General features: G+C 38.5%; 1 protein-coding gene and 1 long non-coding RNA gene across 5 annotated transcripts in view; one reads left to right on the top strand and one right to left on the bottom strand.

Annotated features, from left to right (window-relative positions):
• Positions 1 to 454: 454 nt before the first annotated feature.
• Positions 455 to 7,476, bottom strand: MRPS30 (mitochondrial ribosomal protein S30). The gene is made up of 5 exons (XM_019464314.2): positions 6,830 to 7,476; positions 5,102 to 5,247; positions 4,260 to 4,365; positions 2,814 to 2,990; positions 455 to 822 (listed from the first exon to the last, which is right to left on the bottom strand). Exons 1-5 carry the CDS (start codon positions 7,413 to 7,415, stop codon positions 533 to 535), a joined length of 1,305 nt encoding a protein of 434 aa, XP_019319859.2. The 5' UTR covers positions 7,416 to 7,476; the 3' UTR covers positions 455 to 532.
• LOC109275886 (uncharacterized) overlaps positions 7,422 to 20,751 on the top strand; it is a 79,828-nt gene continuing 66,498 nt past the window's right edge. For all 4 annotated transcript variants that reach the window (XR_008423695.1, XR_008423694.1, XR_002084424.2 and 1 more), the window contains exon 1: positions 7,422 to 7,532. This is a non-coding gene — a long non-coding RNA (uncharacterized LOC109275886). The remainder of the gene's footprint in view (positions 7,533 to 20,751) is intronic.

The raw sequence follows: 20,751 nt of genomic DNA, 5'->3' as shown, positions 1-20,751 counted from the left end.
TATTAACATTACTTCTTAGTGCTAAGAACCTAAATTCCACATATTTCATCAGCTATATTATTAACCATCTGTGAAATTGTGGAAAATTCACTTAACTCCCCTGGGCCTCAGTTTCCTACCTTGCAAAATACTGTTCAGTTTGAGTAGGACTCTGAAACTATCATGTTATTAATGAAAAAAATAAAAACAAAAAAGAAAACTATAACACATCTACATACTCAAGCTTTTGAGTTACTGCCCTTAAAATACTTTCAAAATAACATGTAATTAATACCACATATTGAAGACAGCTCAGTCTCACCAGTTAGTCATATATGAATAAAATCACCTTAAAATCAACATACTATATTTCAGATGAAATCTTTCAGTGTGTACTCTGAGCAGAATGAGAGGTCTAATCACAGGTTAACATATGAAATATTTGTCTCAAAATAATGCACTTGACAGTTACAGGTCTCGTCATTCAAATTCTTTTTATTTTTCCTCCAGTGAAATTTAAGTATTCCCAAAGTCCTGAATCAATGATTTCTTCTTAGTTTTCCAACAGCTGTGATTTATCTTCTTTTGGTCTGTTCAGTAGAAAGTGAACTATCTGAAGTAGGACATCATCATTAAAACCTTTCACATTATTATCTTCGATGGTTTCATAAAGAGGCTTACTTTGTGTTCCCCAACATATATTTTTACGAGGGTTATTTTGATCAGCTTGTGTGGTCAGTGCCAAAGTATTTAACTGGTAGCAGAAAAAGGAAAAGTATTTTCCATCTGTGATCACTCCCTGAGAGACAAAAGGTCGAGTAACATCTGCTTCACTCCAGAATCCTATAGAAAAAAGTTACACTGAATTTTACACACAGAATATATTTTACCAAAACCAAATATACACATTAGAGGGATCAAAAATACCACCTGAAACCTAGATATTTTATCTACCAAATTCCTGAAGATCTTGAAGTCTTCCTCATCTTCTCCATTCTAATCCTATATTCTATTTCTGCATCAAAAATTATTTCCTCCCTTCTAACATCTCCAAACTCAGGACACATTCTCAACTTGGGCCTTCAACAGCTTTCAACCTTAACTCACTTCACCTAAAATAAGCAGCAAGCTCGATCTATGCCGATGTCCCCTGTATCTGGTACTAACCACGTGCATCATTACTGACTTCAAATACGTTCCCATGTTCCCAGCACCAGCAGCACCTGCCATCCAGTAACCATTACAGCCCTTTACTTCAACCAAACCTAAAAAACATACCTTCAGACATTCTAAGGACTTCAGTCATGTCCTTAGACAAATTCTATATCTTCCCTTACATATTTCAAATTTGGTTTTATGAGGTGCCGTCATTTTGTCTTGTGTATCTTGTGTCATAAGGTTCCAGGAGGCCTTTGAAGCCTTTACTACTCAAATTTGCTGGCTGCTTCTTGTTCTAGACTGACTGGTTTTAGTACTTAGTGCCAGGGCCAAGCAGTAGTATTATTTCTTCATACATAGCTTCTATCAGCCTTAATGAAGATAGCCAATGAATAATATTGTTAGTTTTGTAATTAATTACAGGAAAAAAGAAGCACTTTATCTTTAATGCATAAACAGTGCCACTCTAATCTATCTTTGAGAAAGATTCCTGTTTCTGCTTCTGTCCAATCCTATTCTCATTCTCTCCATTTAAGTCAACAAGTGTGAGTAAAAAATTACAATAAATTATACATATTTACATATCTATCTATCTATCTATCTAGATAGATAGATATGGAAAAAAGTGAGCTTGGAAATAATTGAATCAGTATTAAAATTCCTCCTGGGAACTCATATAGGATTAATCTGGTTGGTTACATATTACAGTTTATCACTTCGGGTTTTGTAATAAAGCCCATGCTTCACATTGGGCTCTCAAAGTCCTAAGTGATATGGTTGCTGGCTTCCTCTATCTCTTCCTCCATCATCCTCCCCCTCCCTTTCTTCATTGTTCTTTAAATACTTCAACTCTGTTCCTACCTCAGAGACTTTTAGTCGTATTCCTTTTGCCTGAAAGTGTCTTTCCCCCAAGTTTATGCTTAGGTAGCTCCTCAACAGTCAGGTCTTTGTTCAAATGTCATTTTTTGGAGACCTCTCCTGAATTACTCCATTTAAACAGATTCTGTTCCATATCCCATCTGCACCCCATAAATCATTCTATCCCTTATGTAGTACTTTTCCTCCATAGTATTACCACTAGCTAAAAGTATTACACGTTTATTATCCTTTACTCTTCTCACTATAGGCTCCTGGACAGCAAGATCTGCCCACCTCAATTCAACACTGTTATCTCCAAGGCCAACGGTGCTTGGTTCATAAAAACCATGCATTCACTATTTACTGAATGAATAAACAACCTCTTAATCCACCACATCCTGGATATAGCCCTCAAAGATATTACATAGGAGAGTCGTAATTTAATCTGAAATTTAATCCACCAAAGCACTTTCCTTTTCCGGCTTCAGAAAGCTGCTATCATCTACAAAGTTGACTTGGTTGGTTATAGTTATTCACATGCTTGAGAACATAAGAATAAAATTCATTCATACAAAACTGGTCAAAGTGAAAGATCAAAATAACTATCTAAATGCCACTTGTCAACCGCAAATGTTAAATATTTAATTATGAATTTTAAAACAACTGTATTTTGTTGAAACTGCAAAACCGCAACCAAAGTTCTCAACGTGATAAGATTCAACCTACATCTTAACCCAAAGAAAACAATTTAAACCGGTAAATTCTTAAAATGTCACAGAAATCTTCCAAGAACGGCAATGGCATAAAATTAGTTTTACCTTGATACATAGCTTGTGCTCCAGTCCAAGCAAAAAGGCTTGCGATAGCATTGGCTCTAAAAACAACTTCTATCTGATCAGCACAGTTTTGTTTCAAAAGCCTTTCCCTTTTTAATTTGTCAGGTAACAGATGAAACTGGGTATGACCATAACAGTATGGATCTGCTGTCTTTGAGCCTGAAGAGCAAAATAAAAACATTTCATTATTTTTTTAATTTTTTTTTAATGTTTATTTATTTTTGAAGAAGGGAGAGAGCATGAGAGGGGGAAGAGCAGAGAGAGAGGGAGACACAGAATCAGAAGCAGGCTCCAGGCTCCGAGCTGTCAACGCAGAGCCCGACGCGGGGCTTGAACTCAAGAACTGCGAGATCATGACCTGAGCTGAAGTCAGATGTTTAACCGACTGAGCCACCCAGGCACCCCAAAATAAAAACATTTCAGATGAAATGTACATGTGAACATGCGCAACACGTCGTTAGTCTTTGCTTCAAACCCACCCTTCTCCTCTACACATCATGTGATCACTATTCAAAATACACAATTGGGAACGTTTATTATTTATTTCAAATAGGGAAAAGAATAGCCAATATTTCATAAAATGCTGATATTCTTGAGTTTAGTAGTAGTCTTTTCAACCAACAGTTCCCATAATTCACTCTAAGACCATAATGACCCAGAGGGAGCAGGTCTGGAAGACTAGTATAAAGCTGGTTTCTTAAAACCATCAAATCGACTAGGAATTAATAGACAAAAAGACAGCAAAAGTACAAGCTGCACAAGGACAGGTATCAGGACTTATTAACTTTTATATTCTTAATGGTTATCACAGTGTGTGGTACTAACAGAAGGCTTTTATAAAAAAAAAAAAAAAGAAGAAAAAAAAACAATCACTGCCTCAAGTCTGATTCTATACCGGTTTACTTTTGAAAAAATACAAATTACTTTTTTTACACAATAAATCAACAAAGCCTAATACATGTAGCTATTTTTTAAAGTACTGCTAATTAAGTAGAAACAAGTAAAATTTTAAATGGTGAGCTGAAAGAATATTTTCTTCTCAATTTTCATGCATATTGCAACAACCTGAGATTACGGATTATACTGCTTGTAAACTATCTGAAACCTCTTGGTCGTCAAGAATTATGTAAATTTGCATGGGATCCTTTGGACACACTGATGGCACAATATTTCCAAAGGGAAACTTATCAGGGCGCCTGGGTGGCTCAGTTGGCTGAGTGTCCGGCTTTGGCTCAGGTCACGATCTCACAGCTGGTGAGTTCAAGCCCCGTGTCAGGCTCTGTGCTGACAGCTCAGAGCCTGGAGCCTGCTTCAGATTCTGTGTTTCCCTCTCTCTCTGCCCCAACCCACTCTCATTCCGTCTCTGTCTCTCTCAAAAATAAATAAACATTAAAAAAAGAAAAATTTAAAAAAAGGAGGGAAACTTACCAATAAATATGGTATTTTCATATTGTCGTTTGAATAATGGAAGTTTGTCTGGCTTACAATTCATCACAGGGATTTCGACAGGTACAGAATAATCCAGCGGCACAAACTTAAAGGAAAGTCATAAGTGAGTTCACAGAAACACTAGTATGTACACATTTTACTCACATTCCTAATAGATTTAAAACTCTTAAAATGAGATTTTTTTTTTTTTTTTTTACAAAATGATTTGGTAACACCACCAAGTGGGCCAAATCCAGCCAGCCACCTACTTGACAAAGTTTTACTGCAACATAGTCACACACATTCATTAACATATGGTCCATAGCTGCTTTTACAGTATAAGAACTAAGATGAATAGTTGCAACACAGACTTATGGCCCCCAAAGCCTAAAATATTTACTGTCTGGACCTTTACCAAAAAAATGTGCCAACTTCTGATACAGACGCAAAGACAACATTCAAAATATACTTATTTTCTCCAAAAGAGCTGTAATATATAAAATGACCAGGTTATAATTATAAAAATGCCTTGATTGATGATCAGGCAGTGTAATCTATTATAAATTACAATCATAAACTATTTTCAATTGTTTCTGTTTTTATAGCAAGAAAAAGTATGGACTTGAAAACTGATGCCTTAATCTTATGATTATTTGACCTTTAAGGACTAGACATTCCATAACAGGTTAAAAAGCTAAAAAAGAATTTCAGATGAGATGTACTTGCAAAAAACTCAAAAGGGACCCATCCAAAACTTTTTATCCTACTAAGCCCATTACCTAGGCTGCCTACAACATTTCCTCACCAGATGTCAGTAGATATATAATGCAACAAATCCTTACCTCTGGGAGTTGTTTGGACATTCGAATCTGGTTGTGTGGTTTATCATTTATTTGGTATCGCAGAGCATCAACTCGACCTTTCCGATGACCACTAGGAATAATTTCTTCATCACGCAACCAGTAAAAGTGAACTGGGCGTTTACAATCTATCAAGAGATATTCAAAATTTTCTTATCTCGTCATTTAGATAAATTTGGTTATTATTAAAATACCAGCAATACAGAACTCAAGAATAATTGTGTAAATGAAAAATATATCAAAAATTACTCTAATGTAAGATAGAGTCTGGCTTATAGGATGATTTAACTTCAATGATCAGGACTTATGCTCAAACACTTATTGTCTACTTGTGCGATGCATCACACACTAAACACTGTAATGAAAGAGGTTTCTCAGTTAAGAATAAACAACGAAAGTAAGACCAACAGGAATACCACTCATGAAAAAAAGTAAGTTTTTTTAGTAGTCAGAGCTGTCTTAAGAATCAAGGGTCGCCTGGGTGGCTCAGTCGGTTAAGCATCGGACTTCGCTTCAGGTCATGATTTCACAGCTCAGCTCATGGTTCCAGCCCCGTATGGGGCTCTTTGCTGACAGCTCAGAGCCTGGAGCTGGCTTGGGATTGTGTCGCCCTCTCTCTAGGCTCTTCCCCCACTCACGCTCTGCCTCTCTCTCAAAAATAAGTCAATGTTAAAAAAAAAATTTATATAAAAATTAAATTTAAAAAATTACTAATTCCATCTTCACAGTAACTCTCAAAGGTATGTATGGTTGTCATCACCTCCATTTTATAGAAGAGGAATTTGGGTCTTGACAAAGTCAAGCAAGTTTCCCTAGGCCAACAATCAGGAGTCAAAATCGGTGAGGCTTCGCTCAAGACCACTTCTTTCCCAACTGCGAGCGAAGTAAAGTAGCACGCACGCTACAAAACTCAGCTGAACACACATCTACACTTACAATAATAACATTAATCCAACAGGTATTTATTAAGACACCTACTAGGCGGTAGATATAAAATAAAGAGGACGTAAGAAACACTGACTTTTAAGACTATCCATTAATTATTTTTCAAGTCTGCACTAAGCAGTTCATAAAAGTTGCTGACTGTTTCCTGGGAGCCCAAAATGGCTAGGTTTGAATCCTGAACTCCAATCTACCAGCTAGAGGCTCTCGACGAGGTTCATTTTACCTTTTTGTACCTCAGGCTGTTTTTCTCCCATTTATAAAACAATGCTACCTGCCATAAACGGTTATTGTGAGGATTAAATTGGTTGGCACATATACAATTAGGAACCGGGCCTGGTACACAGTAAGTACTTAGTAAATGTCTGGTATTTTAATCCCTATCACCCTATCACCTTTAATGTTCACAATTCTATGAGGAAGTGAATTGACATAAAGTCACGGGACGTTTTGGTGGAAGAGCCAAAAGCCAACTCCAGGTCTGTCCCCCCTCTAAGAGCCCCTTTTCCTAACCAACACTGCTCTTCCGTTTGGCTGGATCTTCACAAAGCAGAGCCAAGGACTGGAGGCGTGCAAGGTTGTGCAGCTAGTAGGTGGCAGCACCGGCCCGAGAACCCACCCAATCTCCAGACTGCTAGTTCAGTGCTATTAAACCTGGTGGCGCCCAGCAAGGCGCGAAAGGACTAGGAAAAAAAAAATGACAACGCAGAGAGAAAGACATGAACAGCCCCCACCACCCTCGCCCGACGTGGCGGCCCCAAGGCTCACCGAGGGCGGCGGTGGCCAGAGCAGGGTTGTGTGCGCTGAGCAGGCCCACGAGGGCCGCCACCAGCTGATCCAGGAAGGGCGAGGCGATGGCCTCGCGGTCCTGGTAGAGGGGCGCGCGCCGCTTGCGCCGTAGGTAGAAATGCTCCTGCAGGAGGCAGTCACACGCGGCGGCGCGCAGGGCCTCCAGGTCCAGGGTGGGCGATGACTCGGCGGGCTCGGCGGGCGGCGGCGGGAGTCCCGACAGGAACACTGTCTTGGTGAAGCCCTGATACCAGCGGTCAGCGTTCAGGGCGAAGGTCTGCGGATAAACCACGTACTTCATGAACTGCATCTTGGTGAGGATTCGCAGCTTCTCGTCCACCGACTCGGCCGCGTGCACCGTCGCCTGCCACCGCTCCACTCGCCGCTGCCGTGCCGCCTTGCTTTTGGCAGTCAGAGAGGCCACAATCGGCGGGTAGCGAGCGACGGGGGTTGCCGCGACAACTGCGCCGGTCACTTCTGGAGCCGTGACAGCGGCCTCGGCCGCAGTGTGCAATGACAGCCGCGACCCGCGGAGGGCTAGCCTGCAACACCTGGCCGCCGCCATCTTTGCTCGGGGTTTGCGACCCAGAGGTTAATTTCAGCAAATGTCCCTGCCCTCTTTGCCGTAAGGACCAATGGAAAGCGGGATTTGAGAAGGAGGCCGATTCTCAGAGGGCCTGAGGTACGTTGCGTCATTCATTTCTTAGCCAATCATATCACTCCTCCAACTTAGTTTCCAGTGTCCAGCAGTGTTTGTAGACCGAAGGCAGAACTTGTGTGCCCGTAGGTTTTCCACCGGCCTGGCTGGGAAGAGCGAGACTTTTAAGAAGGAATTGCCGCCACCTAGGTTGCTCTTCCCACCACGGCACAAACCTCCTGCAGGAAACCATTTAGGAACGTTCTGCACCGTAACCTCTAGCCCTTAGTTACATTTACTAGTCTGCATTGTGTGTGGCACATCCACCTCTGTGCTGTTTTAGTTCTTAGGGTTGAAATTTGTTAAAAATATTGTTCTAAAATGTTTTATTGATAATACGTTATTTTTTAAACGATGCAAGCAGCACTTATAAATGACTATTACTAACCTTTGAGAAAATAATTCCATGTCTCTGTATGCTAATTGATATGTAGATAATTGGCTTGTTTTAATTCCCCTGATTTTTCAAAACGGGGAATATACTTTTACTTGGCTTTAACTGGAAACAAAAAAAAAAAAAGGAAGGAAATAATAAAAAAAACACTAAGGAGTTATGTTCAAATTTTGCTTTGTGTTAAAACTCATTATTTCAACATGAGTTGATTCCTACTAATCTGTGAGCTCCTTGAAGAAAGGAACTTTTATTTTTTTAATCCTCAGCAATCAATACCTGTGTGTCACAGGTCATCACTAAATACCAGCTGAAAATGTCACCTAAATCACTAAAAAGTTTAGCTTATTTCAGGCAATCTAGTTTATGGACTCACTCTCCATTACAACTAGGAACTGGAATCATGTTTGTTTGCATTTATTGCAATAATTCTTGAGGGTACTGAAAACCAAACATTTTGTTGCTAAAAGGAAGTTGTGACTTATGTATATATACCTTTGCATAAGAAGTGATGGTACAACTTAACTATGAAGTTGCAGGTCTATTAAACTGACATTTAGAAACATATACTTTAAATTCATTACAATAATATCTTCTGTGAGAAGTTGCTAGCAGAATTCTCAAATATCTTGACATTAATATACCAAAAGGAGGACATAAGAGAGTTAAGATCTTTAAACTTTTTTCAGTATTTAAAAGGTAAAAGCAACATGTTCATTATTACCCAAAGTGACCCTTTTTTGTGTGAAGAAATCATAAATATATTTTTAGAGAATATATCATAGAAATCCTAGCTCAACAGTTGTAGGTAGTTTCGTACTATTCCAACATAGATTTTAGGATTAGAAAACAGAACTAGAGACCAATTAACACTGTAAGAACAGTATTTTCAGAAATTGCTTTTGTACTTTTTTGGTTTGTGAATCAAAATAATTTTAATTATCCCATATTTGCTGATTGTCAACATTATGAACCAAGGAGGGAGGCTCTGGGAAAGGAAAGAGCATGCTTACTGAAGGCTGGGGCAGGACCACATAAGTATAAACAAAAGAGCATACTAGTGAGAAAGAATCCAGTCAGGACCATTTGGAAAGAAGTAGGCTTTCTTTCCAGTATGATCCAAAGTTCTTATATTACACACAAAGAAAGAGATATAAAGGGCAAGTCATACAGCATGGTAGGGGCAGTATCGGGACTAAAATCCAGGTTATCTGCCTGTCTGTCAGTTGTATTTAATGAATAATTATTTAATGCATTTTATGTGGTAGGCAGTGTACAAAGTGCTTGGGATACTCAGTGAACCAAACAGACAAAAGCTTGTACTCTAACAGAAGGAAACACACAATACAATATAAAAAATGAGTAAATGATATGATTTGTTAAAAGGAAGTAAACGTTATGGAAAAAAAACAGAGCAGGGGAAGTAAGGCTCATCAATGCAGTCTGCAGGGAGAGGGTTTGCAATTTAAAGTATGTAGTCAAGAGTAATGCTCATGGAAAAGAAAACACTGGAGTGAAAGCCTGAAGGAAGTGAAGGAGTGATTCATGCTAATATCTAGGGAAAGAGGATTCCAGCAGGACGCTGAGATAGAAACATACCTGGTGGGTTCAAGAACCAGGAAGGCGGCCAGTGAGACTGAAGGAAATGACACATGTGGAGAGTAGAAGGAAATGGTATTAGAAATGGAACCAGAATTTATAGGTTCCCAGAGGCAATTGCTAGGATTATTAAGACTCTTCATAGTCGGGGAGGAGTGGGAAGCCATTGGAAATTTCTACTCAGAGGGGGGTCCTCGTGTGTCTTAGGTTTTAAAAGAATTACTCCATGTATTAGGTAGCTTGTGTGATTTAACAACAAAAATGTATTTTCTCCTAGTTCTAAAGGCTGCAAGTCTGAGATCAGGGTAACAGTATGATTGGGCTCTGGTGAGAGCTCTCTTCTGGCCTGAGGACAGCTGCTTTGCAGTGTCCTCACATGGCAGAGAGAGACTAAGCTTGCTGGTGTCCTTTATCATAAGGAGAGAAGCCTGTCAGATTAGTGTCCTAATTGTATGACCTCGTTTAACCTTCATTACTTCCCTAAAGGCTCTACCTCCAAATACAGTCACATTGGGGGTTACAGCCTAAACATATGAATTTTAGAAGGCCACAACTCAGTCTAGAACACTATGGCTGATTGGGAAATAAAGATTGTGGAGGGTCAAATTTGGAAGCAGTGAAACCATTAGAAGACAATTTGGCATATTTTTGATTCTGGCTAGAAGCAACAATAGCAGTAAAGAAGGTGAGTGGTTACAGATTCTGAACCGAAATGTAGGTATGAGAAAGTCGCCCAGTCAGATAAGAGAAGGTCTATGGACAAGAGATGCATTTTTCCTTTAGTCTCTCATATTTTTCTGGGGTGGATGTTGGAGAGTGAGTTGATTTGGGGAAGGAAATAGGAGAATTTGTGAAACATGAATTTATTTATATGTGTTTATATAATTGAGACTCTTCTGGGGCGCTTGGGTGGCTCAGTCATTTGGGCGTCCAATTTCAGCTCAGGTCATGATCTCATGGTTTGTGGGTTCGGTCCCGATGTCAGACTCTGTGCTGACAGCTCAGAGCCTGGAGCCTGCTTCAGATTCTATGTCTTCCTCTCTCTCTCTGCCCTCCCCCACTTGCACTCTGTCTCTCTCTCTCTCTCAAAAATAAATAAACACTAACAAAATTTAATTGACATTCTCCTGGAAGAAAATGGATATTAATATCTTTTGTAGTAAGGTTGCCACTGGTCTTCAATTTAAATATTGTAGTCAAAAGCTATGACATTCACCAAGGATTTTTGAGCCCTCTCTACTTGATTCATTCAATAAATGTTTATCAAGTGACTTATTATATGCCAGCATATATGTGTTCTAGGTACACAGGTTATGGCAGTGAAATAATGGCTTTCATGGAGCTCACATGCTAGTAGATAAAATCATCTAACCAAAGAATCAAATATACGTGTCTATGTTAGATGGTGATAGGAGGTAGTAGGAAAAATACAGCAGGGAAGGAGACCAAATAGTATAGGGTTGAGCGGAGTGATTTCAATAGACAGGGCAGAGAAGCTCCTCTTCCCTGCCCGCCCCCCCCCCCCCCAGAAGGACAGAGCCACGTGGACATCCAGAGGACAAATCTGAGAAAGGACAAAAGCCGCAGTATACCTAGAAAGTGGGAAGAATACCGTGGAGGCCAGTGGGCTAACATGGAATGGGATGTTGCCATTTTGTCAGTGACAGCCAGTATCTTACTCAGAAACAGGTTCTGATGAGTTGGGTGATATTTATAATCACAGTTTCTCCCCCCTGTCGTGGTTGGGCATCAGAACAGTTCTGCTGATGTTTGGGTGAGACAAAAGCTGCCTAGTTGATTGTAATCCTTAGCCGAGCTTCTTAGGTCTGCAACTGAGGATGTGGGAAGGAAATGGCAACAGGATGTTTTCTATGTGCAGATATGGATGGGAGTGACAGCTGGTACTTTTGAGCTGTTTCCTTCACATATATTTCTTACCTGGTTGCATATATAACACATTTACATAAAACTGAAAATATAAAGTATTACTAGGGGAGGGTGTGTGTGTGTGTGTGTGTGTGTGTGTGTGTGTGTATGTGTGTGTGCGCGCGGGTGTGAAGTATTTTTGATGGTTGGTTTAGAATCCACAGGAAGGAAGCTAAGTATCTACATCTTATGCCAGGTACCATATTAGATATTTCATATGTGTCATCTCCTGTAATCTCACAGTCGTGCTCCAAAGGGAATATTATTTTTCTTCTGGTTTATTTACAAAATCATGGAACTCTTGCTCAGAACAAAGAATAGCTAAAACAATTTTGAAAAAGAAGAATAAAGTGGGAGGATCAGGCTACTTGACTTTAAGGCTCTCAAGATCATCATCAATGGAAGAAAGATAGCCTTTTCAGCAAATGGTGTTGAACTAGACATCAACAGGTCAAAACCAAAACAAAGTAAGAAAAAGAAAACAACATTTGACCTCTTACATCTCTTGGAAAAATTAAAGTGGATCAAAACTTAAACATAAAATTATTAGAAAAAAATAACTTGCAAAGTACCCTCTTAAGAACTTGAAAAGTATAAGTTTGTATTTATCATTCTTGGTGGTGGTGCTGGTGGCATTGGGGGTAGTTAAGCAGTACACATGTAAATAGGGGTGTAACTCTTGTTTTGACAAAGTATATATGTTGGCCATTTTCATAATTGAAAATTTCAACTACAAAAATAACTACACGTGAGAACACGTCTGTGATTTTCACTCCTCAAGATAAGTTTGATTAACAAGTAGACAGCATTTCAGACTTACAAGAAACTGCTAATTCAGGATTCTCCAACTTCTTGGTTAGCTTCTTTTATTGGTATTCTCTTGATCAGAACTTGCTACTTTTCAGCATGTTTACATAATTTATAATCAATGTTTTACAAAGGCAAATCAGAGCCACTGGAGGGGTTTAGTGTCCCCCTTAAAATTAATTTTTCTTAAATGATACATGGCCAAGCTAACCAATGCAGAGTCCAAAGAATGTGCAGTAAAATTCTCTGTTCCTTCCTCATTCCCAGTCCCTCCTTTTCCTTCTCCAGAGGCAATTACTGTCAACAGCCTCCTGTACATTCTTCTAAAGAATGACATTCCTGCATAAGAATATCTATGTACATATACACATACTCAGAAGTCGTGTGAGATGCTGTTTATTCTTGTTACTGACTGCCTATTCAAGCCTGCTCTGAAAAGCTATTTCTTTCCTGCATCTTGGAAAAAATTTAGGGCAAGTTCTATTATTTTTCTAATTGATCTTAGATAAGTCCTCCAGTTGCTTCTAGGCACAAAAATATCTTAGTCCTATAATTACATGCTCAGTTCAGTGCAATAAGAAACAGAAAAAAAAAATGCTGTCAACTTTATTTAAAGTTCTGTCTTCTCTCCGCCCTTTTCCCGGTCGGCCTAGGCTGTCTGCTTGCTGTAGGAGGAGGGCAGGCTTGCCACAGGCTTCCTCTGTTTCCCCACAGCAGCTTCTCACCCAACTCACTAGGCTGCCAAGTTGTGAATCAGGCACCAGTCCACTATCCTCCCAAACTCTAGAAGACCAGTACTAAGCTCCTCCAAAGGGTCCCATTAGAAGGTCATTTTCTAGCTAAGTTGAAGGTAAGGGCATCACCTTTTCTGCCCTCTCAATGACGACGTTGGGGAGACAGATTCTCGGTGTACCCTCTCAGTCTCTCCTGTCTTTTGGGATGGGGGAAGGGGTTAAAAACACAAAATTATGTTCTATAAACTTCTTTGGAATTCCTGCATGGGTAGACTGGCAATTTACCTAAAGTGGAACTAGCTGGTACCTCATGTTTTGGAGCTTTACCTGAAAATAAGACAGCAATAATTATATATACACATATATAGATATATAATATTATTATATATACATATATGCATATATGCCACATTATATATTATCGTGTATACATGTGTGTATATTATATATACATATCTATTATATATGCTACAGTGTATATATTAAAGTATATATTATATGTATAATGTTATGTATGTGTACATATAGAGAGAAATTGAGAGAGAGATGGGGTGAGGGAGAGAGAGAGAGAGAGAGATACCCTCTTTTTTTTCATATGAAATGTATTGTCAAATTGGTTTCCATACAACACCCAGTGCTCATCCCAACAGATGCTACCTTCAGTTTATTCTCAGTTATGCCCTCTTTTTTGAAAGCATTTTTCATATATAATTAAGGACTCAAATATTCTCATTATAAGTTTTGAGTTTTATTACATTCTAATACAAGCATTGGTCACCCACTGGAATGTATGGTCATTTTATAAGAATAAAAACATTTCATTAATCAAATCACCCATTTCCTCATCTTTTGCCTTACTAAGAAAGTCCCTGGGGAAAGCAATCTTTCCAGAACATAAAGGCAAGCTTCACAAGGAGAGGCTCTTTGCCCCCCCACCCCAACTCTTTTTTTTTTTTCCTCTTCCTGAAATGAAGACGCAGGAAGACATAAACCATCAGGACAAAAGCCCCATCCTAAGAGTGGATAAGAAGCAGAAAAATAGGTGCTCCTGGGACATTTATATCATCTTTAAGTCATACACTAGTCCAGACGCATGCCTCCAGCCTTTTTGTTATGTGAGGGGGAAAAAATGAACAATAAACACAGGTTTATTGCTATGCTATAGATATGTTTATCTGCAATCTGTTTTCTTTTACTCTTGGCTTCAGAGCAGCAGACCTGATCACTGCCTCCCACAAAGCTCATAAAACTATAAATATTTTATATTGATGCTTATATAGAGAGAAAACATATGAATTTTTCTGTTTGAGGAGGATTTATTTTAAATAAAAAGAGAATTAATCTCATACATACCACGAACAGTCCTCTAGGGCAATAGATAAAAGTATAACTCACTTTTTTCCGTAGCTGCATTATAGCCATGCTATGCATTTACCATAATTTATTTAGGCAATCTCTTGGAAGAACATTCAGGTTAATTCAATTTTTTAAATTTCTTTCTTTCCTTTTTTACATTATAAGCAGTAAGGTAATAAATATTTTTAAGTACTGATGCTTTTATTTTTGTGGGCTAGACTCTGAAGAGTGGAGTTTCTGGGACACAAATAATATGCATTTTTTAAAAAAAAATTTTAAGTTTATTTATTTTTGACAGAGAGAGAGAGAGAGAGAGAGAGAGAGAGAGAGACAGAGCATGAGCGGGGGAGGGGCAGAGAGAGAGGGAGACACATAATCGGAAGCAGGCTCCAGGCTCTGAGCTGTCAGCACAGAGCCCGACGCGGGGCTTGAACTCACAGACCACGAGATCATGTCCTGAGCTGAAGTCGGATGCTCAAGCAACTGAGCCACCCAGGCGCCCCGCATTTTTATATTTAGACATATTACCTACCATTATGTTCCCATCCTGGTCATAAATGCACATCTTCTCACATTCTCACCATATTTGCCAAAGTATATGAAATGTCACTATTCTTAATAATACCTCCATATAGGTATTATCTCCCATAATATAAATTCCATGAGAGCAGAATCTTGTCTTTGTCACAGCTATCTCCCTAGCACCAGGAGAATATAGATTTCCACAGTAGGCAACTAAGAAGAGATCTTATCTTTAGGTGTATTCTTTTGAAACACATATATATACCCAAGGAATAATAATATAATTACTTTTCAATATTCCTGTGCCATATAGGTTATCTATTATCTTCCCTACAACCAGCTAGGAGAAGAAATCTAGGAATAAATGTATTTACGACTTATTTGGTGGCAGCGAGGTAAGAAAGATGGAGGTCCGGTTGGGAGAATATAGCAGGAACTTCTGATTCTTTTGGTGGTCACGTGAATATGCTGTGCTCCTCAGCAGAGACAGGACTGAAAGGGGAGAAAAGAGTTAAGTGGGACAAACATGTGGGGCCAGTAATAAGGTGTCTCAGTCACCTCCAGTGCAAACCTTAAGGGGTGCAAAAAACTCAGTAATCAACATAAATAATAATTTAATGAAACATCTTTAAAAATCAAAATCAATATCAAAAAGTCCATGATGAACAAACTATGAACATTTTTTTAAAAAGGCAGGATCAGGAGAAGCACTGATATAGTCACAGTCTACTCAGAGTCAAGAAGTGAGCCTCGACAAGCATGCATATGATGCTTTCTTAAATGTTAAACAGTGAGTTTCCCTTCATCCTTTTCTCTGTTTGCCGGTTGTTTCTGGTCCTCGCTCCCCACCAAGAACTTTTTAGGAGGGTACCAATGAAATTAAATATACTTTTTTTCTTACATACAGGGCTAGATTTTAATATTGTTTAGTATCTCACCAAACTGATTATACCCTAAGCATGAGGCTACATATTTTCCTATTTCTTTGTCATTGAAATATGAACATGTCTGCAATATAGTTTCTGAAATGCAAACGTATATTTCAAATGTTCTTTCAACTTACACAACACAGTGTTCCTTAGGCACATGGCAGTAATCTGTTATATTTGGAACATATGGCTGCATTTGATACATCAAGTGTCTTTTACAAGTGAAGTCATCATCCCAGTTTTATGGAAACTTGTCTGCAATATGACACAGGGGAAAGACCATGATTTTCCTCTCATTATTCATTACATTTTTTTTTCAAATTCACATCAATATAAGTGGGTCTAAAAATTAATTTTTCCTAAAATAACTCAAGTAGTTAAAATAATCTTAAACAACTTATTATAAGCAGTCATCAAAGTATGGTATTCACAGTGGGAAAATAAATTGTTACCGCCTTTTGGGAGAGTACTTTGGTGATACAGTTGAGCCTCCTAAAATGCCCATTACTACTAACCCTGAGGAAATTACTCATAATTCAAAGAGAGTGACTCAGTATAATTTGAGTGCTGCCCACTCCCAGGAAAAAGTTGAGCTTTGCCCAAGTCGGGGCCAGAGGTTGACCTCTCACTGCACCATACCATCACTGTCACCACCCCCTACGCGATCTAAGTCCCTGCTGTCTTATCAGGGATGTTTGAAGATCCCAGAACCACTGAACCACATATGGGATCAGTCCTCCGTCTAGGACTGCTTGTCTGTGCATCCTTCCACCCAGCTTCCTGGTCCTCCACCAAGAACACTTTTCCCTCCCCTTTCCAATTAGTGCGCCCTCTGCCCTGTCGACTGTCTTTCTTGCATTTGTGTCTCCACTTTGCCTCTTCCTCTCCTTCCTCTAGGCTCTGTTTTATATAGTCATGCATGAGAAGGAAAACAGCCCTGAAAAGATGGTCTTTACTTCAGGTTACAGGAATTCAATCACTGTTTACCTTGCAGTGACATCTGAGGTAGACAAAATGGTCTCAGGGTAAAAGCGAAAGAGGGGAAGAGGGAAAGACATAAAGAATAACTTGCTTGGCACTTTGCAATATAATGTTTGTTATTTGTCATAGGAAATTTGTGATCGTAAATAGTAAACATTTGTAACGGCAAATATTTGTAATAGCAAATAGCATACTTACACACAATTATCTAATAACAAGGGATTGTTTAGATAAGGTGTCGTACATTTAAATTAAAAAATACTATGAAACCAATAAAATAAAATTTATAAAACAATAAAATGCTGGGGCACCTGGGTGGCTCAGTCGGTTAATGCCGCCTTTGGCTCAGGTCATGATCCCATGATTTGTGAGTTTATGAGTTTGAGCCCTGTGTAGGGCTCTGTGCTGACAGCTCAGAGCCTGGAGCCTGCTTCAGATTCTGTTCTCCCTCTCTCTTTGCCCCTCTTCCGCTTGTGCTCTCCCTCCCTCTCAAAAAGAAATAAATAAACATTAAGAAATTAAAAAAAAATAATAATAAAATGCTTTTGAAATAAAGACAAATTTTAAAACCAAGATTTACAAGAAAACCTGCATAAACCGCATGATCTAATAAGACCTATATGCACACAAAGACATGTAGAAAAACCCAGGAAAGAAGTGCAATTAAAATGTTGACGAAGGTTGAAAGCAGGTGATGAAATTATTGGCATTTTTCTTCCCTGTAATTTCTAATTTATCTTTATTCTTTCTTTCTTTTACAAATCAGAACAAAATTTAACTTAGAAGAAGTTAAGAAAAAAAGTAAGATATTACCAGAATCTCAATAGATGCATCAGATATTATTCCACCAGATGGCCAATTACTTGCTAAACATATCTGATCATATAGTAAATTTTTAACCCAAAGTAGAATTCTGGGTTAGAGTGTATTGACCTTCCATGTCAAAGTTTAATTGTCTGCTCACCCAAGTTCAAATTGGAGAGAATAAACTATAAAATTCAAGGGCTAGAATTTGGAAGAAGCTATCAGAAGAAGTGGAGTCAAAACAGAGAATAACCTGAAAGAAGCCAGTGTGGAATCAGAACAAGTTAACAGTTACCCTGGAACAAGCTCACTTTTGGTTTAAGTGCAGGCCTAATGGCCTACAACTCGAACTGACAAAAACAAAACAAAACAGCAACAACAGGATGGTTTGCAGAGGCTTCCCAAGGAGACAGGTAGCAGGAAGAGGACCAAGATAAAAGGCACAATGCACATCCAGCCTGTCTGCACTGTACATCAATGGGAGAGTAAACAGAATCTTAGACTTGTGCCCACGAAGTGACATTCTGAACTAGCTAGAAAGTAATGTCTTTGACAGAGGAGCTGCCTTTATAGCCACACCTCCATGGTTCCCTGAGCCCAGCAGTCATCAAAATATGAAATCTGTGATGTGGGTTGAAGACTCTGGACCTGAGTTTATCCTTTATATTGTAATGGCCATATCTCTGTGCAGAGTCTTGTATGCCATATCAATTTCATGTATGATGTTTGAGGCGATGGCCAACTTGGGCAGAACTATGAGCAGATAAATTATTCCATATGAGAAAGTTGCTGATGACAGCAAAGATTAAATATAAGGGGTCAGAATGGAGGCATAGGAAGTTCTAATAAAGCTATTGCAATGGTCAAGAGAAAAATGATGAGAATCTGAACAAAGCTAGCTGAAGTAGTGGTGGAAAGAGCAATCTATAGGAGAGACATTGTGGGTGTATAATGAACGGAATTTGTATGAGGGAAATAAAGAAAATGAGAAATCTTCTGGAATAACTCTAAGGGAAACAATACAGATGGTGGCATCATTTTCCAAATGTGAAGAAAAAATGTTTGTGGGAGAAGATGATGAATCCAGTTTTGGATAGCTTCTTACCAACCATTTGCTATATGACAATGGAACTCAGGACAAAGGATGAGGTTAGAAATACAGATGTTGCCATCAATAAATATGTGGTAGGTTGAAACCATGAGTATCAGTGAGATTGCCTTAAGACATTATTGAGAATGAGAACAGAGTGGTTTGGAGACTTGATGGCTACCAATATTTTAGGGGTTGACAGATTAGAGAAACTTTGCCAAGGTAAAGGAAGAGAAACCTCTTCAGAGGGAGGGAGAAGGCCAGGAAAGAGAGGTTTGGTAGAAATCATACTAGAGAATCCCAAATAGTGTTGAACCCTGAAGAGAATTCAAATAAGAAACAGATCATTCCTATTGATTTGAGAACAAAGAAGGTATTACTGACACAAGTGAGAACACAATTATGGAGTAAACTGAAAACGATATTGCTGTGGGTTGTGTAGGCGAGGAGGTGGAATCCATGAGTTCTTCTAAAAAACTGTAATTTAAGATTGAATATGTGCAAGATGATATTGATAACATTTTTCTAAAATTTAAAGAATAAAACAAAATAAACAGGCAGGTACCCAGCTCTCAGTTCAGGAAGTAGAACATTACCAGTAGCTTTGAAGAATTCTCCTTCCACTGAGACCCCAATCTCATCCCTCTTTCTCCCCACCCCGAGGTAACAGCTATCCTGAACTTTGTGTTTGCAGTTCTTTTGTTTTTCTGTATAGTTTTATCTGAGTGAATATTCTTAAATATTTACTCTCTGAAGGTCAGCCCTGGACTTGTGCAGTGAACAACTGTTGTGACCATTCAAGGTAGTGCTAGTTGTATATTGTTCAGTTTTGATGTTTTGGAACTTTTTATAAATGGAGTCATGCTAAGTATTTTCATCTGTGATGAGCTTAGCCATTCAACTTAAGGTTTCTGAGACTTACCTATTTTGGATAGGTAATTGTAGTTTGCTTTTAGGTTATATACAATTACCTTTATGGAAAGATTTCAATAGGGTAATCCTCCTGTTCAACATTTGCATTGTTTCTCATTTTTCGGTATTTCAAATAATCCTCCTTGAATGTATCTTCCCTATGGTATATGCCAGAAGTGGAACAGTTGGGTCATCTTCACCTTTATTAGGGTGTCAAATATTTTTTCTAAGAAATTGTTTCCACTTACTAGAAATTTATCATCAGCAACACTTGATATTGTCAGAGTTAAACTTTTGCTCATTTGGTGTGTGTAAAATGATCCTTTTTGGTGTGGTTCTAATTTACATTTCCCTGACTACTGGTGAATTTGAACATGCTTTAATACATTTACTGGTCATTTATATTTCCTCTGTTCTGACATGCTTGTTCAGGAGTTGTCCATCTTTTTTCAAATGATTTGTAAATGTGTTTTCCAGTTTATGACCCGACTTTTCACTTTCTTTATTGTATCATTTGATACATATAATTTCTTAACTTCAGTGTGGTCATATTTATGTTTTGCTCATTTTTAAATCTGTTTGAAGTGATACTTAGCAACCCTGATGTTGTAGATATATTACCTGTTTTATTAATTTTTTCACATTTTAATCTTTAATTCATCTGGAATTGATTTTTGTAGATGGTGTGAGATAAGGGTCCATTTTTCATGCGTTTCCTTATGACTAATAAATCATTTCTTCCCATACTACAGGTAGCTGAGATCAATGGTAACATTCCTGTAATAGCTGCATTTCTGGATTTCCTGAAAGCAACTTTCCTGCCTCTAATTTCCTGCATTAACACATTCTCCTGTCAACATTCAGGCTGAACTCTGAGTGTTACAATATTGTTGAAGGAATAGTCAAATGTAGAAACTTGAATTTGCTAACAAATCTAGACAATTCTAAATGTTTTCCCAAGCAATGGAGTAAAAAAGACAGCTGGGGATAGTACAGAAGGATATTGCAAATTTCAGAGGATGGGACATTGAGGTTTATAGGTAGAGTGATTAGAATAATCACAAATCAGATAGGAAGGATAGTATGTTCACCTGTGCACACATGAGCACACACATGTATGTACACAGAGGCAACCCTCAACATTCTCAAGTTT

Source organism: Panthera pardus, unplaced genomic scaffold, assembly GCF_024362965.1.
Source record: "Panthera pardus isolate Hobbes unplaced genomic scaffold, ASM2436296v1 HiC_scaffold_2, whole genome shotgun sequence".
NCBI lineage: Eukaryota > Metazoa > Chordata > Mammalia > Carnivora > Felidae > Panthera > Panthera pardus.
Note: the sequence above shows the minus strand (reverse complement) of the source record. Positions and strands in the feature narration are given on the sequence as shown.

Bases quoted from the DNA above. Each gene is read 5' to 3' on its own strand.
- MRPS30 (XM_019464314.2), bottom strand. From the start codon at position 7,415: ATGGCGGCGGCCAGGTGTTGCAGGCTAGCCCTCCGCGGGTCGCGGCTG. The intron at 5,248-6,829 runs GTGAGCCTTGGG...ATCTCTTGATAG, and splicing joins TCTGGCCACCGCCGCCCTCG to ATTGTAAACGCCCAGTTCAC. The intron at 2,991-4,259 runs GTAAGTTTCCCT...TTTGCTCTTCAG, and splicing joins TGAAAATACCATATTTATTG to GCTCAAAGACAGCAGATCCA.